This window comes from Cupressus sempervirens, chromosome 9 (genome assembly GCF_028749045.1).
Source record: "Cupressus sempervirens isolate cs-2001-9-10 chromosome 9, ASM2874904v1, whole genome shotgun sequence".
NCBI lineage: Eukaryota > Viridiplantae > Streptophyta > Pinopsida > Cupressales > Cupressaceae > Cupressus > Cupressus sempervirens.
The window spans coordinates 359,800,776-359,828,258 of NC_143126.1; the positions used below are offsets into that span (position 1 = coordinate 359,800,776).

General features: G+C 35.3%; 1 protein-coding gene across 1 annotated transcript in view; it reads left to right on the top strand.

Moving 5' to 3' along the window:
• LOC149538782 (MADS-box transcription factor 6-like) overlaps nucleotides 1-27,483 on the top strand; it is a 265,623-nt gene that overhangs the window by 168,885 nt on the left and 69,255 nt on the right. Inside the window, exon 5 of the mRNA XM_089798932.1 lies at nucleotides 4,829-4,870. Coding sequence (XP_089655058.1) covers nucleotides 4,829-4,870 — 42 coding nt within the window. The remainder of the gene's footprint in view (nucleotides 1-4,828; nucleotides 4,871-27,483) is intronic.

Sequence of the window (27,483 nt, forward strand, 5' to 3'; positions counted from 1 at the left end):
TTCTCAGTAATAACAAACTCAAGGGATTTCTTGTATCTGAAAATTTGGTTATTCCACTCTTTCCAAATATCCTAGCAGAAGTGCAAGAGGGACCAAGAGTAGATAAGTTGAGTGATCAAATCTGAGTGTGAACTCTTCCATTGGCTGAAGAATTCTTGAATGTTGGTCGAGGGACACTAGCTAACCCCAAGTCCCTGGTCAGGAGGTTCAAAACTTTGGACGAAAGGAGCAATGAATAAATAAGTGATTGACTATCTCCAAGTTGTGCTTACATAGACTACACCTGTTGGGGATAATCTAACCTCTCTTGACTAAATTATCCAGAGTAAGGATTTTGTCTTGAAGCAAAAGCTAGAAGAAGATGTTGATTTTTGGGGTAAGGCTTGGAGTCCATGCCTTAACCCAAATGGGTTTCTCCATTCTCTCCCACTTTGAAAAATACCAAGAGGCAATAGAGTATTGCCCATTTGAGTTATCTCCCCACATGAATTCATCCCTCTTGTTATTTATGGAAATAGCATTCAGGCCAATCATCAAAGAATTAAGGTTTGGGGATATCATAGATAGATCATGCCATCCATTACCTATTTTTTAATCACTGACATTCAAAATGTATCTTCTTATGCATGGCTCTACCCATTCACCATAATTTGGGTGATCAATAAGGGGTTCCTGACTCATCTAGTCATCCTGCCAAACTAAGATATTCTCACCTTTACCAATTTTCCATTTAGCCTTGGACTTAGCTAGGACTTTTGCCTTTAAGATCCCATTCCATATGTAAGATCCTTGAGGAATCTTAGTCTCATGAAGTAAAAAACTGAGAGACTACCTTCTTAGGTATTTATCAATCATAATTTCCCTCCATTCTTTGGTACTCTGAAAAATACACCAGATCTATTTGGCTAAAAGGGCATTTTTGAGATGTTTTATTTTTCTAATACCAAGGACCCCTTAACATTTGGGAAGGAAAACAAGATCCCAGGCAACAAGATGATATATTTTTTGCTCTTCAACCCCTGTCTAGAGAAAGTTCCTCTAAATCTTCTCCATTCTATTAGCTTGTGTAGATGGGATCCCAAAGTGGCTTAAGGCATAAGTGGGGAGATTTTGGAAAATAAACTTCACCAAAGTGCATTTGCCAGCCTAGTTGAGGGTAGCAGCTTTCTAGCTGACTAATTTCTTGTTGAATCTATCAATGATGTTATTCAAAAAAGATTCCAAGAGTTTGGACCCCAAAGGCATTCAAAGATAACTTGTAAGAAGAGTTCCAATACCACTTCCTAAGATATGAGAAATTTTCCTCTGTCTCTCTAGTGGAGTATTGATGAAGTAGACTAAACTCTTTTCCCAATTAACAACCTAGCCAAAACCCCTATTATAAGTATTCAACAAACACTTAAAAAATTTGGCCTCCTAGACCATAGCCTCTCCCCCTAGAATAGTATCATCCATAAATTGTTGATGGGTGAAAGAATGATGACCAAACAAAGGCTTGAGACCTTACAGACTCTGGTCCTATATTTTTCTTGGAATTAGCCTTCCCAAGAAATCAACCAAAATGATGAAGAGAACATGGGAAAGAGGATCACCTTGTCTCAGTCGTCATGAAGGGAAAAAGAAATTTGATGGGGAACCATTTACTAGAATAGAAAAAGAAGGGGAAGAGACAAGTTGAAAGATGAGTTTACACACCCGGGAATCAAAGCCAAAAGCTTGGAGGACTGCCATTAGGAAATTCCAATCCACCCTGTCATAAGCTTTAGACATATCAAGCTTTAGCAGGAACCCTTCCCTTTTGCCAGCTTCAAGAGAGTGAATTACCTTGTACACCATGATAATAGAGTCTAGAATTTGTCTCCTTGGGATGAAGCCTATTTTCTAAGGGAATATAATGAGGTGAAGAACTTTGAGGATCTTGGTAGTGAGGAATTTGGATATGATTTTATAGAAAGAGTTGCAAAGACTGATGGGTATAAACTTATCCATCGAATCTACCCCCGAGATTTCTAGTATGAGAACTAGAAAGGTAGCATTGAGCTCTTTCAAAAGGTTTATGGCCCCAAAGAATTCCTACACAGCCTTCATGACATCCCCTTTGACCACCTCCCAATAAACTTAGAAAAAAAAATTAGGAAACCATCTGGGCCAGGGGCCTTATCACCTAGAAGGAAATTGAGAGCTTGAAAAATTTTCTTTGGGGTTGGGATAGCTTTCAACATAGAGTTATGATAGGCTTGCAGCAGAGAAGGAATAGTAGACAAAATATCCTCTTGATCAGACACCGAGAGAGAATAGTCCTTAGTGAGAAGAGAAGAGAAAAACTGCACTACTTCATTCGTTATCTCATTATCTTTAGATAACAAAGTCTATCCTTTCTTGATACTAGAAATACTATTATTGGCCCAATGTTTTAATTTAGATAAGTGGAAGAATCCAGTGTTTTGGTCCACTTCTTTGAGCTAGTTAACTCTTGATCTCTGTTTCCAAAAGTGTTCTTCCCTAGCAATGATGTTATGGAGGTCAGAGAGGATAAACATTTCCTCCAACCAATTTTGATCATTATATCCTTCATGTTGAATCTCTTCCTATATTTTGTATAGCTGATCAGTCTTCTCATCCTTGTCCTAGAAGATGTGGCCAAAGTCTGATTTGTTCTAGATTTTAATATTTCTTCTCACATTCTTCAATTTTTGGGCCACCCTGAACATTACAGTACCTTCCACCTCAATTTTCCACCATGAATAAATCTTGTTTTCCAAAGTTGGGTGGGAAATCCACATTTTCTCAAAATGGAAAGGGAAAGATGTTTTGAATGTAAGAGGACAAATAGAGAGAGATATGGGGGAGTGGTCTGATCCCATTCTAGGGAGAAGGGAAAGCCTGTATGAATGGGATTGCAACCAAATAGGGGAAATAAGAGCTCTATCAAGATGGACTTGGATACAATCCCCCCCAACTCTCCTATTATACCAAATGAATCTACCCCCTAGGAGATCAACATCCATAAAGGCCAAGTTGTTAATGAAGTTCAAAAGGTCTAACTTACTCTCATAATTTGGGGCAAGCCCTCCACTTTTTCCATCATCAAGGAGTTGAAATCCCCCATTATAATCCCTTTGTTAATGTTTTTGAGGTAAATTACCTGTAGCAGCTTAGCCCAAAAGACCTTTCTCTCCCTTTTGGAATTGGAAGCATAAAGATTTAAAATAAACCAGGAATCATCACTATGAATATGGGACATCTTACATAGGAGGGAATTACCTGCATTATAGATAGTAGATATTTGATAAGCCTTGTTATTATATAGAATCGATACCCCTCCTATAACTCCCTCTGAGTTTGTGGCCTTGCTACTCATGTTCTTGTTGAAAGAGAGCTTGCCTACCACATCTTTTCTCATTTTGGTTTCTTAAATCAATAAAAAATCTGGTCTTTGGTCTTTGATCATATTCCTAACTAACTCTTATTTGCGAGCCCCATTTAGGTCCCTTATATTCCAAGATATGATCTTCATTTCTTACTTCCAGAGTATTCCTTAATGGTTCTCTGGCTCCCATCTGCCAAGTTCTTTTTGGTCTCTCCTATAATAATTGGTTCATGTTTTTCCTTCCTAGAGTCTTGGGCTTACCCCTAACATTAGCCTTAACCCTATTTCTATTTCTTGTTGGTGATAGAGGAGGGTGGTCACAGTTCTTCTTCTTCTTTTTTAACTAGACTCCAGCCGTTAATACTATCTTGAGTGCAGCTGTCAATCCAATCTTTCCATTGAGTGATCTGATCTGGAGAAGAGTTGTTAATAAGCTCTATGAGCTTAGTCCCAAAACCTTTGGATGTTGGCAAGTTTATTAGAGGAGCAAGACTTCCCACCTGACCAAACCCATCATCAGTGTCTTTGACACTTTGATTGTGCTCCATCACCCTCGAGGAATCATCAACACCATTATTTGGAGGGTCTGAGTCAGACACCATTATTTGGGGGTTCTCTTGCCTTCCTACGTTCTACTCTTTTACAAGCATCTCATTATCTTCTTCCATAGCTATGGCCATAACTGTTGGGTCATCCACCGTAGACTCTTTTGGATCACTATTGTGGGCTCTATCCTGTATAACGGGGTCAGAGTGGGGTTGACCATTGCAACTTTTATCACCTTGGACTCCATCCTGCCTGGTGGCATTACTCTTTGCCTCCTTGCCATCCTAGTGCTTAGGCTACTTAGCAAGTTTGCATCTCCAGATCAATTTCTTTTTTCCCTTGACATATTAATATTATATAGATTAGTTTCTTTAGATAACATTTTTTGTTGATTTATATAAGCTATATGTAAAAAATAATAACTTATATAATGAATATAAATATAAATAAGACCATCAAAAATCACAAATATTTTATGAGAAGCTCCACAACATTTTTATTGGGGTTTTATTTTTATTTTGAATATTTCTTAGAGTGGAATTATGATTATAAACTAGTTTTGATATATTAATATTTAAAATTTTAGATATTTATTCTTAGTACTTGTTTAATCTATATCTATCACATATATAACCCAAACATAAGATATAGGATTTCCATGATGTTTCATTTTAATACCTTGATTATATGTGAATTTTATATTAAATTGAAGAATTTCTTTTTACTATATTAATTTTTAATTAAGACTTATATAGATACATATTATTTCTTCATATAATCTTATTTTAGTCTTGGATCATACTCTATATTACATATAGCTTAATATTTAATTGTTATAATTGTAGAGAGATGTATTTCTTTATTACTTATGCTGATTTGAATTTTTATATTTAAATCTATATATTTTTACAGGATCAAATTCTAGTAGACATGATTGACGATCTTCGTAAAAGGGTATGATTCCAAATACTTTTCATTGTAGAATGACTTTATGAAAGTTATGTTATTAATTTAAAAAAATTAATTGAAATATCAAGAATATTCATTTAAAATTACTCTAGAGTTTCAGCTACTTAATTCATTATTAGAAAATTATTAAGAAAATTGACAAAAATAGAGATCTCTTTAAGATACTATTTTAAGGGATCATGTTATATTGGTTAATTAGCTTATAACATATTGTATGTTTCTCTTGTATAACTAGTAAAGAAATGAAAATCATGAATATTCACCTAAAACTATTTCTTTTGTATTAACTTATAAAATTATTAACTAATTTTAACTTACTACAATCTAACAATGGAAAATTATTATCCATGATAGTGATACTTACTTGTTTTCCAAGGGTTTCTAATAATCAATTTATAACTCTAGATATTGGTTGAATTCTATCATCCCAATGTGAAAATATCTGAATTTGTTTTGTTTCCCACATTCCTTCTATATATTTGTCACACCTGATCATAATGACCATCTTCTCAGGTATCTTATTTCCTTCTATTTGAAGGTATTTTTTGGTAAAGTAGTAATGGTGAATAGATGGGTTTTGGATTATTTTGTTAAACCCCACCTTTACAAGCAATTGATTAGAATGCTCATGTATTTGGTCAACGCCAAGCCATACATAGAATTTATAATAACTATCTTAGTTAGGTAATGGTTGAGCCAAAGTGAGTGCATTGGAAAGAAATTAAGTGTGTGTTGCATTATTTGTATGTTTAAGTATTTCAACATATGGTTTTTTTTTTGTTTGATATCAATCCTTCTAGTTGTTCTATGTATACCTCACCCTTCAATTCGCCAAAGGAAAGTAGTCTTGATATCCATTTCATGGATCTTCCATTCCATTTGTGCTATCGATTTGGTCACAACTTGTATAGAAGTAGACCTAGCCACTAGAGAAAATGCTCCCTCATAGTTTGTTGTCTCTTTTGGAGAGAGTATTTCCTTGTATTTCATGATGCTACCATCTTGTATCATGCTTTATCTTATAGATCCAGTGTAATCCAACTACTACCCTATCTATTGGTCTAGGCACTACCTCCAAGACATTATTCTACATTATTGAGGTATATTCCTCAACCATTAGTTTCTCATTGTACCTTATTTTGTATAGTCTTCTAATAGTTGGAAGGCTTACTATCTACCAACTCACTAATTTATGTCACATAATTATTAAATATGGTTGGTTGTCTCCTTTATCTCATACTCTTCCTAGGAGCTCACACAAACTCATATCTATTTGTGTCTCTTAAACCTCATCGTTCCTCCTAAGAGTTATTTCCTTTGTACTTATCTCCATTGTTTGATCAAAGAAACTTTATCTTCCTTCCTACCAAGTTCTCTACAAGAGCCTTAAACTCTTGGAAGAGACTAAAAACCTCATCCTTTGTCTTCAAGAATTGTATCCAAGTTCTCTTAGATAAATCATCAATAAAAGTAACATAGTACCCATATCCTTTGAGAGACTCCTTTGACATTGGTGCACATACATCTGAATGTACTAGATCAAGACCACCCTTAGATATTGTGTCACTCCTTGGAAAATATGCTTTCATAAACTTCTCCAACATACATCCCTTGCATACATCATCATGCTCTATGCTCACCTCAGAAATACCTATCAGTGTCTTACAAAGAAATTTAAGTGCTCCATGATGAATATGGCTCATCCTACTATATTTTAGCTCTCAAAGATTTCTAGGATTATTTTTTCTCATGAGTGTCTTAGGAGTATCAAAATATGACCTATAAAGGTGACTACTCCTAGTAAATATACTTGATCTTTGCTTCTCTTGACTTGGCCTTGGAGCTTTTGTTGGTTGTTTACTCTAATCATCTAATAGAAAATATCTCAACCTTCTAAATGTCTTGTCCTCCATGAACTTGACATCACATCTGACTATAATTCTTTTGGTCCATAGAATAAAAATAGTTTATGCCTTTGAGGTTTTACTATACCCAATAAAGTACACCCTCTTTATAGTTTTCTCTGACATGGTACATGTATCACTTGGAATATGAAAATATGCCAAACTTCTAAATATCCTGAAGAGACCAACTCTAGCTTTTGCCTTGTAAAATCCTACTTTGGTGTCATCTTCCCTAGTACTTTATTTAGAACCCTATTTCAAATATATTTTATTGTACTACATGCCTCTCCCCATAAGTAGTGGGGCATGTCCTGGTCATGTAGCATAACCCTTGCCACCTCTAATATTAAATGATTTATCCTTTTAGAACCTCTATTTTATTGTGGATTGTAAGCAGCAGTCCACTCTCTCTTAATTCCTTCCCTGGTGCTTAAATCCTTGATATAAAGGGTCTAGGGTTCTATCCAACAACCACTCCTAATTAAGGTTTTAGTCTTGATTCTTATTTCTTGTCTTTTCACCATTCCAAGCCTCTAAGACTTCTCCTCCAACTCATCTCATAGGTGTAATTGGTATGGTATAGACTTAAACTTCCTTCTAAGGCACTAGCCGTACTAGTCCTTCTTTCCCCTAGAACCATAACCCTCTCTTAGGATCTTTTACTTCCACCACCTTGGAATCTATTGATGATATAGATACTTTCCATAACCTTCTTGACCTCATCAAACACTTCTAGTCACAACAAAACACAAAGAAAACTCAATTTCTTCACATAGGCTAATTAAGCCTAATGGCTTTAGGTCTATTAACCTTGTTTTTCTTTAATTCTCCAAATTCTTCTAAAAAACCCCTAGAAAAAACTTAGGAACCTAGTAGCTATCTCTTAGTACACCAAGAATCCAGATTTTTTGAGCTTTAAGGCACCTATAACCCTATTTATTCTTAAGCCCTAGTTTCCAACCTTAGTCAAAAATCTCCCAAGCTCTTCAAACTCCAAATCAAACATCCATTACACTTTCACTTTCAAACTGACATCTTAGAATTTCTAGGAACTCCATTTTTTGGACTCAACAAGATCATGGGTGCACTTTGCAATACCTTTTATAAAATGTTCCATGCTCACATTCTCCTTGTAGTCAGCCTAGGGTATCACCTCATGGCTTGGAAACTAACAATTAAAATGTTGAACAAAGAAAAAACACTATGTACACATTCTAACCTATCACCCCACCTAGTTTCATACATTTTCCACTATGGGTGATTAGGTTAGGACCATTTTTCCATAAACAACCTTGTGAAGGTGTTCCTCAGTCCAATCAGCAAGAAAAATCTATAACTTAAAAATCCTAGAACTCTAGTACAAATGTGAATATGAAAAAGAACCAAGAAAGGAAAATCTACCAAAAACATGAACTCGATCTCTTGTGCCAATCCATACACTATCATACTATAGCATAAAATAATGGAAAACTCTACAAAAATGTTTGTATAGTACTCCCACACATGCACAAACTGATGGTAATTCTTCCAACCCTTAAAAACATGACCTAAAATTCTCATATACCCAAGCATGGGTAGTTTCAACCCCCAAAACTACTAATTGAAATTTCTTGCAAAAGTTGCAAAAGTTTTAGCAACTTTTTCTCTTTGGCCCTTTTGGTCAAATGGGTTCATCGAGAACCTTTCTAGGACCCTAGCTAAGAAACCTAGGATCTATTTAGACCATCAAAACCCTTGGTTTCCCATCCCTAGTTTTATTTAACCTATTGAACAACTTTGGCTCAATGAGCAACTTTTGAGCAACCTAAGACCTAGTGAGCAACTTGGCTCTTACATTTGGATGAGTTGCACTCTAATGACTCTTGGAGATTATTTAACACGCTCAAAAAATTAACTAACCCCTAAACTTACCAAAAATCAAAATTAGGGAGGTGCCCTACACCATACTCCCTTGGGACAAAGAACTCAAGTTCCTTGAGTTAGGAGGTCTTCAATGGTGGCCCCATGCTTCAATATGTCTACTTCAGTCATCCAAGTCACCTTATCATATGGTAGTCCCTTCCATTTCACCAATTAGATCTTATAGGTACCCTTCATAGTCTTCTTGATTACCTTATAATCAACAATGCAATCTAGTTGTAAAGGTTAGGGTGTTGGCAACTCTTGTACCTAGTCATCCCCTTTGAAATCTACAAGAGTATGGTAATCAACATCAATAGTAGGTCCATTATAGGGAAACAAGTCACACACAATGAAAATAGGTGATATCCAAGGTTAGGAGGAAGTTCAACTTCATAGGCATTGTTTCCATATTTGCATAAGATTTTTAGAGGTCCTATCTTCTTCATCAACAACTTGGTTGGATTTCATTTTGGTAGCCTCTCCTTCCTCATATAGGCAAGTACTAGATCCCACTTTGAACATTGAGTCTCTCCTTGTCTTATTTTCCTTGGTCTTGTACTTATCCACTTTTCTCTACAATTTCTTCCTAACATTCTCATGCAACTCCTTCATCTTCTCTACATATGACTCTCCTTGTGCACTCCTTTTTTCATGTAGGATGAGATCCCTCAACTCCAAGATCCCTCTAGGATGAGCCACATATACATTTTCAAATGGGTTCTTTCCAATGCTCCTATTATTATAAGCAAACTCTATTTTCCCTATAATATGATCCCATGATTGACCATGTTGCTTGGTCAAACACCTCAATAGGTTGCCCAAAGATTTTTTCACTACCTTTGTTTGTCCATCAAACTGAGGATGGCAAGCTAAAGAAAAAGACAATTTGGTTCCCAACATCTTCCAAAGGGTCCTCCAAAAATATCCAATGAATTTAGTATCCCTATCACTCATAATGTTGAGTGGAAAATCATGGATCCTCACTATATCCCTAAAGAAAATACCTGTGATATGTGAATCATTATTCTTTTATTTGCATGGGATGAAGTGTTCCATTTTTCTAAAATGGTCTACAACCACAAACACACTGCCATGCCCTCTAAGTGTTTTTGGGAGTCTTGAAACAAAGTCCATACTCAAGAACTCCCATAGCATTTGTGGTATAACGAGTGGTTGGTATAATCCTACATTACTGCTATGTCCTTTAGCCCTCTGACACACATGGCATTACTCCACAAACTTCCTTACATCAGTCTACTATCTAGGTCAATGATAGTACCTAGAAACTTGCTGAAGTATTTTGTCTATCCCAAAATGTCCTCCTAGGTCGCCTTGATATTTTTCCTTGATAATGTTTTCCCTCATGGAATATTAGGAAATTCACAATAGATGTCCCTTAAACAAAAAACCCTCCTATAATATATACTCAATATAATCAGTCTTAAAACCTTATTAAAATTTCACACATAACTCATAGAATTCTTTGAAGTCTTTACCCTCCTTGTAGAGGTCTCTTAGATCCTCTATTCCTACACTTTGCAAATGAATCTCTTATGTTCCTAGGACTCTTCTACTAAGAGCATCAAAAACCTTTTTGCTTATACCTTTCTTGTGTTTGATCACAAAGTTGAATGCTTGCAAACATTCCACCCTCTTGAGGTGTCCTTGATTTAGCTTCTCTTGCCCATTCAAAATACTAAGGGCATGGTTGTCTATATAAACCACAAATTATTTTGGAAGGAGATAATGCCTCCATTTCTTCAAGGCTTGCGCCATTATATACAACTCCAAACTATAGGTTGAGTACTTTTGTTTGGCCTCATTTAACTTCTCTGAAAAGAATGCAATAGGATATCTTTCTCGGCTTAGTACTGCTCCAATAGCTAGCTTACTAGTATCACACTCCACCACAAATAACTGATTAAAATTAGGAAACTTATTGGTAGGTAGTTCTACTATCCTCTTTTTCAACTTTTCAAAACCCATATTTGCTACATCTATCCATTTTAACTAACATTTCATCCCTCCTTTGATGGTGTTTAGTATAGTTGCACATATGCAACTAAAACCTCTTACAAACTTCCTATAATATGATGCCAACCCATGAAAACTTCTAACATCCCCTATACATTTGGGAGTTGGCCACTCTGATATGGATTTGACCTTATCAGGATCCATATTGATACATCCATTGGCAATAACAAAACCAAGGTACACTAGTTCAATTTTTAGGGACTCATATTTTTCTTGATTAATTAGGAACTTCTCCTGGTGTAGCCTCCTCAATACCATCTCCAAGTGCTTCATATTATCCTCTTTGGACTTGCTAAAGACTATAATTTCATCCAATTACACAATAACAAACTTAACTATGAAATTTGCTAGCACCTCATTCATTAGCCTCATGAAGGTACTTGGGGCATTTGTTAGGCCAAAGGGCATTACTAGCCATTCATACAGCCCTTCATTTTTCTTGAAGGTTGTCTTCCATTCATCACTAGGCCTCACTCAAATTTGATGATACCCTAACTTTAAACCCACCTTGGAGAAGTACCAAGAGCCTCCCAAATTATCTAGCAAATCTTCAATCCTTGGCATAGGGAACCTATATCTAATGGTGATCTTATTCATTTTCCTAGGGTCCATAAACATCCTCCATTTTCCATCTTTCTTAGGTGCAAGGAGTATAGGGACTATGCAAAGACTCAAAATTTTCCTTATGAGCCATTTCTCCAATAAATATTGAATTATCTTTGTTATATCTACATTTTGGCTTGGTTTCATCTCGTATGATGCCTTGTTAGGTAGGTTTTCCCTTGGTATTAGGTCTATTTGATGACTTACTTCCCTCATAGGAGGTAGTGCACTAGGCAACCCATTATCCACTATCTCATTGTATCTCTCCAATAACTGATGCACTTCTTGAGGTATACTAACTTTGGCCTTGGTCTCTTCTCTTGGCTTCACAACTACTACACAACATACCCCTTTCTCCTTTTTCATGACCTTTAGGAACTCCTTTCCACTCAACAACATCACACTTGACCCAACATGTTTCTCCTTTCTAGACTCAATCAAAGGGTCCATCTGAAATTTCTTAAGTTGTTTAGTTATCACATAGCTATTCTACTCCCCATCATGTATGGTCTTTACATCATATTTCCATGCATGCTCTAAAAAGATATGGCATGCATCCATAGGCATTATGTCACATAGGACCTTGTCCTTGTATTCCCCAATCTCAAACTCCACTGAGGCTTGTTCATCCACCAAGACTTGTTGACCTTTGCTCAACCATGAAAACTTGTATAGTGTATTGCGGGGTATTCTCCTAAGCTTAAACTTGTCCACCATATCATTTGACACTATGTTTTCAATGGAACCAAAATCCACTATCACCTTGCAAATCTTGTCATGTGACCTACAAGTAGTCCTAAATAGCCTTTTCCTTTGTGGTGGTTCAACCACATTAGGTACCTTCATCAAGGTCCTCCTTAGCATCATATTTTCACCATCTACTACTAGTCCTACCTTAGAAATAGGTGATTTAACACTTTGAGTGTCATCTTCTTACACTAATTATGTTTTCCTTTCTCCCATAGATGAAGAGGAAGCATTCTCAAGACATCTCTCCATAGTATGGCCCACTTGGTTATGGTTGTAACATATACCAATAAAGACATTATTGCCTTTGCCTTGTGACTAGAATCTACCTCTAGGTGGTCCCCTTCCTCTAAATCCTCCACTTTAAGATGACATCTTATATTGATTGTTTCCACTACTATCAAAAAACTGAGCTTCATCAATCCTATTGGGACTTAATACTCTTCCAAAGCTATGTTTTCCTCTGAACCCTCTAGTATTGCCTCTTCCTCTTTGGTATGACTCATTCTTCCCTTTAGCTTTATCCTCTGCTCTCAATACCATTTGAAAGCATTTATGCATATTATTAGGAGCCATCATGGTGATCTCATCTTGGATCCCTTGCCTTAGGCCATTAAGTTACCTTGCTACCCTTTCCACCTCTTCTTCCTACCTTCTAACTTTGAGACTCAATCTATTAAACTCTTCAATATAAGCACTATGTATCAAGTCTCTTTGTCTTAGATTTTGCATGTTTTGATACATCTCGATCTCATAATCAGTGGGCAAGAACTGAGCCTTCATCCTAATTTTCATCCTCTCCTATGACACTATCTTCTTCTTCCCTATATGCACCCTATCATCTTCCATCATGTTCCACCATACTACTATTGATCCCTTGAGCCTAGCTTTACCATAGCTAACTCTCTTTTCTTCTTGTACATCATTTTAATCAAACTAGTTATCAATGGCTTCCAACCAATCTAGTAATTCTTCTCCATTCAAGCTACCACTATAGTAAGGGATGTGTTCCATGTTGTCTTTGTTAAGAGACGTGAAGGCATCCAATAATACCTTTTTATCCTAATCCACCCCAAGATCCTTACTTTTAGATGTCTCCCCTATGAGCGTTTCATCTTCCTCATCACTCTCATCTCCCCACTTTGTGATCTTCTTCTTACTCTTAGTGTTTGCCTAATTGGCTTCATCCAATATTACCTTGACCAAAACCACTATGGAACCCTTTCTCATTTCCTTGTGTGGCATATTGTCTACCTCATGGCTTTCTTCCTCGTCTGATATAAACCAGACTAAAAGTAGGCTCAGATACCACTCTGATGTAGAGAGTCTAAGGTTCTATCAAATAACCACTCCTAATTAAGGTTTTAGTCTTGAATCATCCAATTATTCTTTTTTCTTATCTTTCCACTAATATAAGCCTCTAAGAATTCTCCAATTTGCCTCCTAGGTGTAGTTGGTCTGGTGTAGACTTAAAGTTCCTTCTAAGGCACTAGTCCTACTAGTCCTTCTTTCCCCTAGAACCCTAACTCTCACTTAGGATCTTGTACTTCCACTACCTTGGAATCTACTAATGATGTAGATAATTTCCATAACCTTCCTAACCTCATCCAACACTTCTAGTCACAAAAAAACCCAAAGAAAACCTAATTTCTTTACATAAGCTAATTAGGCCTAATGGCTTCTAGGTCTATTAACCCTATTTCTCTCCCATTCTTCAAATTATTCTAAAAAACCCCTAGAAAAAAGTTAGGAACCTAGTAGCTATCTCCTAGGACACCAAGAATCTATATTTTTAGAGCTTTAAGGCACCCATAACCCTATGTAGTCTTAATCCCTAGTTTCTAGCCTTAGTCAAACATCTTCCAAGCTCTTCAAACTCCAAATCAAACCTGCATTCTACTTGCACTTTTAATATGATATCCTAGAGCTTCTAGGAACTTCTTTTTTGGACTTAGCAAGATCATGGGTGCACTTTGTAACACCTTTTATAAAATTTTCCAAGATCACATGCTCCTCGTAGTCAGCATAGGCTTGGAAACTAACCATTAAAATGTAGAACGAATAAAAAACACTCTGTACACATTCTAACCTATCACCCCACCTAGTTCATGCATTTTCCACAATAGGTGATTAGTTTATAACTATTTTTCCATAGACAACCCTATGAAGATGTTCCTTAGGCCAATCAACAAGAAAAATCTATAACTTGCAAACCCTAGAACTCCATCACAAATGTGAATATGAAAAAGAACCAAGAAAGGCTAATCTATCAAAAAAATGAACTTGATCTCCTATGCCAATCTGTACACCACTGTACTAAAGCATAAAACAATGGAAAACTCTACACAAATATTTGTACAGTACTCCCACATGTGCACAAACTAATGGTAATTCTTCCAACCTTCAAAATGTAAACTACCATGCTCATATACTTGAGCATGGATAGTTACAACCCCCAAAACTACTAATTTTAGTTTCTTTCAAAAGTTTCAAAAGTTGCTCAAGCAACTTTACAACTTTTTAGCAACTTTTTCTCTTTGGCCCTTTAGGTCAAATGGGTTCACCTAAAACCTTTCTAGGACCCTAGATAAGACACCTAGGACCTATTTAGACCATAAAATTCCTTAGTTTCCTATCCCTAGTCTTATTTGAACTATTGAACAACTTTGGCTCAATGAGAAATTTTTTAGTAACCTAAGAACTAGTGAGGAACTTGGCTCTTACATTTGGATGAGTTGCACTCCAATGACTCTTGGAGATTATTTAACACACTCACACACCTAAATAACCCCTAAACATACCAAAAATAAAAATTAGGGAGGTTTCATGCACCATTCCTAGAAGTTATTTCCTTTGTACTTGCCTCTATTGTCTAATTAAAGAACCTTTATCATCCTTCATGTCAAATTCTTTGCAAGAGCTTTAAACTCTTAGAAGAGACTAAAAACCTCATCCTTGGTCTTCAAGAATTATATCCAATTTTTTTGGATAAATCATCAATAAAATTAAAGGAGTGCCCATATCCTCTAAGATACTTCATTGACATTGGTGCACATACATATGAATGTACTAGATGCATCACCTCATGGCTTGAAAATTAACCATTAAAATGTAGAACAAAGAAAAAACACTCTATACCCATTCTAACTTATCATCCAACCTGGTTCATGCATTTTCTACAATAGGTGGTTAGGTGAGAACCATTTTTCCATAAACAACCCTATGAAGATGTTCCTTGGGCCAGTCAACAAAAAAAATCTATAACTTGCAAACCCTTGAACTCCATCATAAATGTGAATATGAAAAAGAACCAAGAAAGTCTAATCTATCAAAAAAATGAACTTGATCTCCTATGCTAATCTGTACATTCTTGTACTACAACATTAAACAATGGAAACCTCTAGATAAATGTTTGTACAGTACTCCCACATGTGCAAAAACTAATGGTAATTCTTTCAACCCTTCAAAATCTAAACTACCATGCTCATATACTTGAGCATGGCTAGTTACAACCCCCAAAAATACTAATTGTAGTTTCTTGCAAAAGTTTCAAAAGTTGCTCAAGCAACTTTTTAGCAACTTTACAACTTTTTAGCAACTTTTTCTCTTTGGCCCTTTAGTTCAAATGGGTTCACCTAGAACCTTTCTAGGACCCTAGATAAAACACCTAGCACCTATTTAGACCATAAAATTCCTTAGTTTCCTATCCCTAGTTTTATTTGAACTATTGAACGACTTTGGCTCAATGAGAAATTCTTGAGCAACCTAAGAACTAGTGAGCAACTTGGCTCTTATATTTGGATGAGTTTCACTCCAATGACTCTTGGAGATTATTTAACACACTCACACACATAAATAACCCCTAAACATACCAAAAAAAAAAATTAGGGAGGTTTCATGCACCATTCCTAGAAGTTATTTCCTTTGTACTTGCCTTTATTGTCTAATTAAAGAACCTTTATCATCCTTCATGTCAAATTCTTCGCAAGAGCTTTAAACCCTTAGAAGAGACTAAAAACCTCATCCTTGGTCTTCAAGAATTATATGCAATTTTTCTTAGATAAATCATCAATAAAATTAAAAGAGTACCCATATCCTCTGAGATACTTCATTGACATTGGTGCACATACATATGAATGTACTAGATCAAGCACACCCTTATGTATGGTGTCACTCCTTCGAAAATATGCTTTCAAAAACCTCCCCAACACACATCCCTTGCATACATCATCATGCTTTGTGCTCACTTTAGGAACACTTGTCATTATCTCATAGAGTGATATAGGTGCTCCATGATGAATATGGTGCATTCTACTATATTGTAGCTCTCCAAGATTTCTAGAATTATTGTTTCTCATGAGTTCCTTAGGAGTATCAAGCTATGACTTATAAAGGTTTGCACCCCTAACTCAATAGTTATGGGTGATTTCCAATCCTTATTCTTGATCAACACATGTGCCTCTCTAAAGAGTACATTATACTATTTATCCTAAATTAAAAATATAAAAGTTAGATTCATACCTAATCTTGGCACTAGAGAGCTCTTTAACACTAAAGGAAAAATATAAAAATATAAAAATTACATTATACTCATCGTATGTTCTACTAGAGAGCTCTTTTGCACTTGTTGAAGTTCTAACCTACTTTCACAACATAGTAGCCAACTCATGACAACCAAAGAAAATGATCTTAGATAGGTCCTTTTTCTTCTTGTCACTTATTGAGCTTTCATTTTGCATGATACTAAATGGTAGGAATCCTTTTGAACTACTCTCATGAAAAGCTAATTGATGATCAACTCCAAAGTTCCAAGTGATCTTGTGACCTATTGAAATCTACTCAATTGAAGATAAATGTGTATGTTCATGAGGAGGCCTTTGTTGGTTCAAACCAATTTTGGATAATCTATTTGATCTATTGCTGTTTGAAACATAACCACAAAAGAGATATATTTTTGGTATTTTATATTTTATGATGAATGCATATTTATCAATGCTACTATATGAATTCCTATTTTAACTAGATGTTAGAAAAGAAAATAACAAGATAGGGTGATGATAGATTTAAATAAAATAACTTGAAAAGGAAACTCCTAATGGATATAAAGTATGGTAATAACATGTCTACAAATTAAATCATTGAAAAGATCAGGTACAAAACCAATGAAAATAGGAGCAGCACTTCCTTAATTTCACTAATACAATCATCGATGGGACCTCAATAATAACTGAAATATGTTTCATGTCTCATCAAATTGCAAGGCCATGAAAAGTGTGCTCATGCAAGACAAGATGCTATGTAAGAATAATGGGTGATCCTTTCTCCATTTTTGTATGTCGATAGAATTTGTTAACACGAGGAAAACACTAGAACTAAAAGGTCACACAATCATAACAACACAATAAAACTATTGGATCCATTATTATTTATGAACATGCATTCACAAAAAATAACAAACTCTAGTAAGAATAACTAACTCAGAATGAAAGCAACAATAGCATATATTATTGCATCAAAATAATGGCCTAGAGTACATATTACATCCATGTATTTATGGAAAATCATCTCCTCCTTTTGTGTTGGGAGTGAGAGCTCTTAAAATACAAACACATGATAAAAACTAATTTAAAAAATCTAATTATATATAAACTTACTCTCTAAATAGTGCCAAGTAGGTCTCTGCCCTTGTTTATATCAATTAATGGCTGTATGATCCTTTACATGACACAAAAGAAAAAAAAGAATGAGAAGATAAGAAGAAGGAAGTTGTAAGATAATATGGGAGTCTTTGCAAGCTCTACAAATTGAATCTCGGCCTTCTCTAGGAATTTCTAGAAGTTGAACTATCTTCAAAAGGCATTTCCAATGCATGGAATGCTCTAAAATAGCAACTAGTGGTTAACTGTCAACACACTATTTCTTCTTCAAAAATATTTCGTGCACCTCTATGAATAGCACACCTACACACCTTGATGAGACTTCTTCCTCTTTAGTTGTCACTATTGGTACCCTATGTTCCTCTACCTATTCTAGCTATGGAGTAAATTGTGTCTCTTATGCAGGTTCTTGAATAGGCTCTTGTGCTTTAAGCTCATCTTGAGGCTTAGCTTGTTAAATTTTGTGCTTGTGCTTGAGTTGGTTGCTTCCTTTCCTTGGAAGGTACTCTTTTCCTCTTCTTGCTCTAATTAGTTTCAAAGTACTCAACCTCCCTCTCATGTTCGTGTACCATTTTTTGCCTTACTAGGGACTGAGCAAGGAAGGTTGACACTATGACTTTTGCATCTTTTCCTTTGATTGACATTGTTGTGGCTTGTAGGGGAATACCTCAAGGAACTGGATCTATTCTCAAAGGTTTCTTGATCCATTCCTTTTTCAATTGAACTATATGCTTGGCCCAATGGTTTATATCAGCATTCTCATCTCTTCCTATTTTTGCCTTCATTATTGGTCTATCATAGATTTGATCCCTATTTTATAAATGATCCATGGTATCTTTGCTATCCTTTTCCATAGTCTTAAGATGGATCTTTATATTTAGGACATGTTCTGCTAAATATAAAGTCATCCTATAATAGTCCCTTATACGAACATTGTATTTATCTACTGTGTTCATCTCATGATCTTCTAATGCATCTTTATGTAAGAACTCTTTCCCTACCAAGTGTTGTATCATTCCAATGTTGTCAAAGTATGGGCAAGCTAAGTTGTACTCTTCCAAGGGATATTGGTCCCACTCAAAATTGAAGGTGATAATATCTTGCTTTTACTTTACCTCGAAAGAACCAATTGTGATGGGCTAGACCCATGTCTTCTTATGTTGTCTTCTTACTCTATCATATGTAGAAGTGAGTTGGCATGCAATCTCTAGCAAGATGAGCCTATTAGATGGGTATCTTGGGAGCTTCTTTGGGCATAGTAGAGTACTAGCTACCCTAAGATAGGTGAAGGTTTTGAACTAAATAAAGTAGGTATCAATCTCTGTGATCCTAGTTGTTGCCTCTATTGATATTATTTTTGCATAATCACCTTCTATGAACCTAATGATTGTGAAAATGAAATCATCATTCACCACTCTATATTCCACACTTTTTAGTGGGAGCTTCTTCTTCACCAATTGTGGATATACCACATAGGCCCAAGCATTTTCATCTTGCATGCTTCCCTTTCTGTAGAGGCCTAGGTAGCTTATGGTTATAGCCATTAGTAGATATACCATGTATGATGTTGTGTGGAAATGTGGGTTAGCTAGTTGCTCATCCAAGTTGTCACTTAGGATGATAGCCCAATCAATTGGAATCTTTGTCATTCTAATGGTTTCTATAAAGTGGACCATCTAGGTTTGATGGTGTCCTACTATAGGAAGTCCAATAACTCTACTCAATAGTACAATTACATATCTATAGTACAATATACCCCCTTTTCATATCAACTTTACTAACTATGTTGTCCACTAGTGTTTTGTCTATCAGGAAGGATGACTGCAATATTTTTTGTGCTTCTTTCAAATTATCTTTATACCATCATTCTAATCCATGATAGGAAATTTGTAAATATTAATCTACCCTTGGGAGATGGAATACTTTCTCAATGTTCCTAGGTTGGAGGTCTAGGACTATCTCTCTTGTCATGCTCTTAACGACCTTCTCTTCACTCACATAGTGTTCTACAAGGATCATTATTAGTTCAGAGGATTGAACTAATGTTGGATATGATGTTGCATTGACAAGGCCTAACTGGATGAGTGCTAATATTATTGCAAATCTCTCTTTAGGTTTGTTGTAAATTTTTCCAATCTACATGCCCGACTTCTATGTCTCTAATCTCAACATGTCCATCTTGAAACCTTGATTTCCTTAGTACCCCTTGGTACTTGAATGCTACTAGTTTTTGAGCTATCTTTTCCACTATTGAAGAGGATGATGATGTCATCTTATTTTCACAAGAGAAATAATCATTAGTTGAAAGGTTAAAATTTGACCTAAAATAGACTCTAATTATCTCCAAAATAGATCAAAATCAATCAAAATATGACAAAACATAGTCCATCCCCCCCAAAATGCACTGGCATGCACTTGAGTGCACCTATTGCATGCTTACAAGTGCACTACTATAGCCCTTGAATGGCTTCTAGGTAAGGTATACATGTGTGCATGTGCATAGTTGCACATGGAAAGTTGGAGGGGGGAAGCTAAGTTTAATTTGTCTTTTCGATCTTAAGGTGTGCATGTGTGCACCTTCATGGTGCCTCCAAAGGCTTAGTTTTTTGTTCTTTATGTTTTATGTTATATGAAGGTATGCACATGTACACCTTGTATAGGTGTGCATGTGCACACCTTCCTTAAGTCGAAGTGTCTCAGGTTTTAATTCTTGCTTTGGGTTTTAGGCCTTTTTTGTTTGTTTGGAGGTGCGCATGCACACACCTTCATGATGATGCTAACCTTAGTGTTAATATGTGTGTAGGATAGGTAGCAATGAAGGAGTACATAGTTAACAAGTGCAAAGGTGCAATCAAGAGGGGAAGTGAACAATAAGTGAGAAGGAGAAGGGGGTTTAGGGTCTTATATAGACCTCGAGCCTAGCCCTTCATGGGTGCACACCCTCCAATGCTGCACATATGTGCAGGTGGGTATGTGCGCACCTCTATAAGGAGGTGTAGTGTGCACATGCACATCTGTGCATGTGCACAAGTGCGCACTTAAAACACAATTAAGGTCAAAATCTCACTTTTCCTCCATTTTCAATTTCTAGGGCCTCTCCAGTCCAATACAGGGGTTTTACTTAGACTCTTAGGGGAGTCCAAAAGTGACCCAGATTCTAGATTAGGAGCCTTGCAAGAAAAATTTTACTAGGACCCCATTTCTAGAAGAAATGGGTCGTACATTATGAGACCACAACAAATAGTCCTTACAAAAGGAAATAAATAACAAAAGCCATTTCTTCTTCAACAAGCATTGTTCTAACATGTGTTAAGCCATAACTAAATTTAGAACACTTCATGTAGTTTTCAAGTCCTTTGATTTTCAAAACTTTATAATCTTGAATATTCAAGCTCAATGTGTACTTAGTGTATTCATTTCCTTTGACATTTCAAGGTGTAGTCTATCATGAGTGTCTAGAAACTAAAAGAAAATTTTTTGCTCCACTAATCAATTAATCAAGAATCCTCGTAAAACTTGTTTATCAATCACAATCTAACCAAATAAGAGAATTTTTTCTGAGGGCCCTTGACAAGTTATCAATTCTTTCATTTGGGTCCTTGGTAATTGCTTTTGATTTGCTTTGTGGAGCTCACATGTTTCCACTTGATTCTACCTTAGAGTGCTTTGTATAGATGGTTGATAACCATTTTTTAGTGCATATCCCCTTTGTTTAATTACCCTTCTTAGATCTTATGGAATCTTTATTTTAACACCATTTATAATTCTTTTCTTTCTTATGTACCCTAACCATGCTTAGACTATGTGGCCAAGGCATTGGTATCTTTTCCCAAATTTGTTCTTCAATTTGATAACCCTTGTATTCCTTTTTTATTGAACTTTTTGGGAAAATCTCATGCCAAATAGCAATCTTAGTAGTTCATTGAAGAGACCCTTTTTTTGAACCAAAATTTTTGGATTATCCCTTACTACCATCAACCTAGATTTAAAAATCACTAGGATAGTCAATCTTTAAATTTGTGAAGTGTTGAGATCTATCGATCTATAACTCTAATTTTAAACCTAAAAGTGTTTTACAATTGCAAGCCATATCTATTTTTATTTGGTACAAGAAACAAAATCATTTGAATGCTTTGACAAAGAAATACCTCTTCCCTAAAGTCGAAACCAAAAGGAGTTATCTATTGGGTGCATCAAGAAAGAGTCTTGATTGCACCCAGCCCCTAAATTGACAAGAAAGATAGACACCACTTTTAAAGCAGACACATAACTATAAAAAAACACACTTGCATGAAATAAACACACTACTAAAAAAAAACACACTTGCATAGAGTAAATTTATTTATTTTTTCCCACTTTTAGGCCTCAAAGTAATGTTTCAAGAATTATCCATTCGCTAGAAATGGGACCAATTCTGCTTGTAGAGAACTCATTCTAAAAGTATTTTCTCCCAAAATTTCCACAATTTGATAAGGGCCAATTCACAAGCATTGAAACTTAGTGTGACTTCCCAATTTTTCTTTTCCCTTATCACATAGAAGAAAAAGGTTGGATATTCTAAAAGATTTGATTGTGGCCCACTTGTAAAACCACAATTTAATGACAACCTAATGTTTTAATACATTCTTTAAATTTTTTGTCATTTTCTCATCAAATTCCAAGAGATTCATCAATCTAATCTAGACTCTATTAGCATCTTTAGCATACCTACTCATAAATTTCAAAATAGGAATCTTGAGATTAAGTGGGAATACTGACTCCTATCTGTAGAGGAGTAGATATGGGGATGTTCCAAAGCATTTTTTACCTTGATGCAGTTTGTTCATAATGCATATTTCAATTGAGTATGTCAATATTTTGGGTTTTCCTTCAGCAAGCACTTTATCACTATGATCAAGTTCTTATTGGTGGACACAGCCACACCATTCCCTTTGGGATAGTAATTTGATGAGAACTTGATTATAAACTAATTGTCTAATGCCCACTAGATAAGGAATATTAAGGCAAAAGATGATCCATTATCACATACAAGGAATAATGACATCCCAAACCTAGTAACAATATGCTCTTCTAAGAAATTAGTAACTACTTTAGTTGTGCAGTTTCTAAAAGTCTTAGCTTTCATCTAGTGTAGACTTACAAGTACTAGAACCATAGAGATAGCTACTCTAATGTCCTCCAAATATTTCTTAATTTTTGGAACCCATTCAATTTTCACTCCCTTTTTTAGAAAGTCATTAAGGGGGTGAACTATCTTGGTGAACCTGCTAATTAACTTGCTCACTAAATTGGTTTTCCCAAAGAAAGACTTAAGTTCTCTATGGCTATGGGGAGGTGACAACTTAAGCATTGCTTCTATTCTCTTGGGATCAATGGAGATTCCTACTTCTTAGGATTGAGCAATATACCATATCTCTAGCATCAGTTTAACACTTGTCTAAATCAGCAATATGAGTATTCCAATCTTTTGAAAAGATAGTTAGGTCATCGATGTAGATGACTATACATTTGTTTATCAGTCCCTTGAATGTTTTTCCCATCACTCTTTCAAGTGTATATTATGCATTGATCAATCCAAAGGGAACTCTTCTATGTGCAAAGGTTCCCTATTTTGCTGTGAAAGTAGTCTTCAACCTATCTTCTTCATCTACCATCACCTAGTTGTATCCAAAATATCCATCTAGAAATGACATCATTTTGGATACATCCACAATTTTTAATACTTCATCAAGTGAGGGTAAAGAATAATTATCTTTTTGGGACACTTGGTTTAAGTTATGGAAATCCATACAAAGGTGAATTTTTCTAGTCTTTTTTCTTATTGGAACCAAGTTAGCAACCTGTGAATAATATTAGATTGGAAAGATAATTTTAGCATCAAGCCACCTCTAGACCTCTTTCATTATTAATGGTTCAATAATAGGATTGATAGGTCTCTGCCTTTGACAAAAAGGTTTGGCATCTAGTTTCAATAGAATATCATGAGTGATGATTTTAGAATCACAGGTCTTGAGTTCTTAATAACTCTAGGCTAAGATATCTTTGTTATAAGAAATTGATGTATACTTTCTCATTCTTGAGGGTTGCATGCCTTTCCACTTCATACCATCTTAGGATCTTCTTCTATACCTAGATTATATGAATCTTGAATTCCCTTTTCTTCAATAGTTCTTTTGCTACATATCAATTCATCTTGGTCAAAGATGTGTTCCAACTCTACTATCCATTAGGAATGGTGTTTGTTTTCAAATTTATAATCCCATCATCATCTTCAATCTTATCATCGAGAGTATCATTAATCTCTTATCCTTTGAAAAGATTGTTGCACATAATGAACTCAAGAATATATTGGTCATCTTGGAAGACTTTAAAGTTTGAAATGTTGTCTGAGATAGACAAAGAAGCAACCAATTCTAATGAAAATATTTTCATTTTTGTTCTTTCAACAAGTTGTACTAATGCACTGGCTAAAATTGCAAGGGCAGTGGCTACCATGTTTCTCCTTCTAGGGATGGACTTTAAATCAAAGCCTCAAAATCTTCCATCAAATATAATGCTCTTTTTCAGCAAGAAATTAGTTTTCTATCATTGCAAGAGTATATTTATTTCACTTTTCTAGTCACCAACTAGGAGTCTCCTTCAATCATGAGAACTTTGATGTCCTTCTCTAATGCAAAAAGAAGTCTGCAAATCAAGCCTTCATATTCTGCAACATTGTTAGTACATCTAGAATGTAAATAATATTTTGCATAAATGGACCTACCTTTGGGGTTAATTAGTTAAATACTTACACCAACTCCTAATTTTCATTTAGAGACACTAAACCTAAGTGTCCAAATTGATTTCTCTTTTGGCTTTTTGGACTTGTGTTTATTTGGTCAAAGCTTTTCTTTCACTTGAACTTTGAAGGACAAATTCTTCAGGATCCATTACAATATTTCACATGGTGGACTTAGCGAGTTACCAATGTTTATCTTAGAAATGGGGGTGTTTGTTTCACTTGTTGATCTTGTATCTCCCCAATCAATTCTATCATTTTATCAAATTTGGGCTTAAGATGAATAATTAATGAGGTCTAACCTTGACCTTTCACATAACATCTTCTCCTTAGGATTTTGATCATCCCTAGTGGAGGAAAAAACAAAGCTTCACCATCTAAAAAGGTATCACTATATGACACATTGAGATCTTCATTTTCCTCTTCATCTTTCTCCATGGCTTTAGATATGCATGTGGAACCACAATTTTCCTCTTGTAGCTCATTTGGAGGTTGATCTCTTTTGAATTGCATTATCTAAGTCAAAACTTGAGCAACTACTTCTTGCCAATGTGAAAATTCAAATTTTGAATGACTAACTTTGTGCAACCTGCAAAACCTACAAGGAGCAAAATGTTTGGGTCTGCTTCATTACATAAGCATTGTAAGTTTGCAACCATATTGTCTTTAAACTAAGTCATAATCTCCTCTTTTGGGATAGGGACCATGGGTTTTCCATTTTGATCATCTAGTTTCTTGGCTAAAGTTATGACAAGAGTCATCACTTTGTAAAACCCTAATTATGATTGTAGAAATACTACCTTATTCAATGCATTATATTTTGTGATCATCATCTTCAGTTTTGGCTTAGCATCTATATTGATCTGATAACCATAGTTTGGTAAAATTAGTCAAGAACCATCCTCTTAAGCATTTTTTCAATTCTCTACTCAACAACAATCTATATGTTTCAAGAATTTCAACCATATATATCTCTATGATGTCTTGAATTTGAGAGTCAACAGTTAACTGTATTCAAACATCTTTCAACACCTTGATAACTTTACTTTTGTTTTTTCCACTTGTATCACTATCCAATTTGAAGGTTGTAGAGTTATTCGCAACCTTTGTGCTATTGAAAGTGGCATGACATTATAGGAAGCTCCTAAATTAATTAGACAATTGTGAAAGTTTCTTCTAAAGATTCTAATACTAAGACAAAAAGGAGGTAGTTCAACCTTGTCTTTAAACATGGTCAACATAGCCTTTGAAGTGTTAACCTATTGTGACACTGTCTTTTGAGGAGCAATAATTGCATTAGGTATTGCCTTTGTATGATCAAGAGTCTTCAATAATGCTTCCCATTGATTGGGACAATTTTGTAGCATGTCAAACAAGGACATATTAGCCTTTTTCTCTTTAAATTGTCCATTGCACTATATTTTTAGTTGTCCATGCAGGATTCTTCAAGATTATAGGCACATTCCCTTGGTTTTGATTTTGTTGTTCAACATAGGGGTACTCTTGTAGGTACTAGAATTATTTTTTCTCTCAGATCTAGAGGAGTTGGTTGCAACACGAGAGGAATTCCATCAATCATGGGTTCCCTTCAATTTTGCAATTTGTAAGAATTTTGATTATCATTTCAAAAAGAAAGCATCTATTTTAGTTGAGGATTTGGTTCTTGGCTGAATGGAAAAGAAAATTCTGCATCGACTAGTTCCTTCCATTCCCATATTCTATGGAGAACCATAGGATTCTAGCAGCATAGTATTGAACTACATAGAATTTTAATTGTATTGCCTTGTGAATTTTTATTCACTTCTTGATTTCCATTGAAATATGAGCTGCCATAATTGGTACATTTTGATTACTATCATATTGATTGATGTCCACAAACTGAGCATTGTTGTTGTTATCAGTAGGAATGCTTCCATTATTTGGATGGGTGTTATGTAATGCACCACCCAGAGATCCTTGGAACAAGGATTCAATACAATGCAAGATATTTTTTTTTTATAATTATGAATGCACATGACAACATCATACAAGGATCACAAAGATTTGCAACAGAATACTTTATCAATAGTCTCATCAACCAAAAAATCTCTAGACACCACAACCAAACTAACACACTCAAACTAATGACAAAAAATCCAAGATGGCAATAGAACCTAAAAACTTTGATCTTTCAAAGCATGGCAATACCAGAATTCCTAAAGTGTACTCAAAAGTCCAAATAGTGTTCTCTGAAAAATAGCAAAGATGCCCCCTATTTTTTGCATGAGAGAAATTACAATTGATAGTCTTGCGTGAGGGAGTACCTCTTCATGTAAGAAAGTACACCAAGCCACATGATAAAATGTTGGGATCAACAATCAAAAGCATTGAACTTGTGTGGTGTTCATGCAAGGAAGCTCAACACACCATGTGAACTTATACACTCTTGTGCGAGAAAGTACAATATCACACAAGGATCCATAGTAGAAAACCAAAAAAACATGAAACAAAAAGGTAGAAAGAAGATTTCCTCCACACAAGGGAGTACTAGATCTACGTAGATTGAGGAATAAACACTCAAGTGCATAAAAAACACATCTATCCATCTAAACCATAGTAGTAAAAGAATATAATGAAAGGAACATCGCAATATATAGGAATAACAAAACTCATGCGTAGTTTCTCCCAACCATAATAGCATGATGAGACCTCAAAGGTCTTAGCCATATCCCACACATAACATCCAAAACTATTCACTAGACCATCAAAGCTATCTTATGAGGATGTTATTGCTAAAATGTACTACATCATAAGAACAAGAAAATCTAACATGCTAAAAGTAAAGCATTAGATATTCCAACTAATCTAGCTCATCATCAAATCAAATGCTAAACATTATAATATAGGAATGGGTCAAATAAACTAACATCATCTAAACATGATATCCGAGTAGTCCAATAAAAGCATAAATCACAAGAAAGCATACTCTAAAAC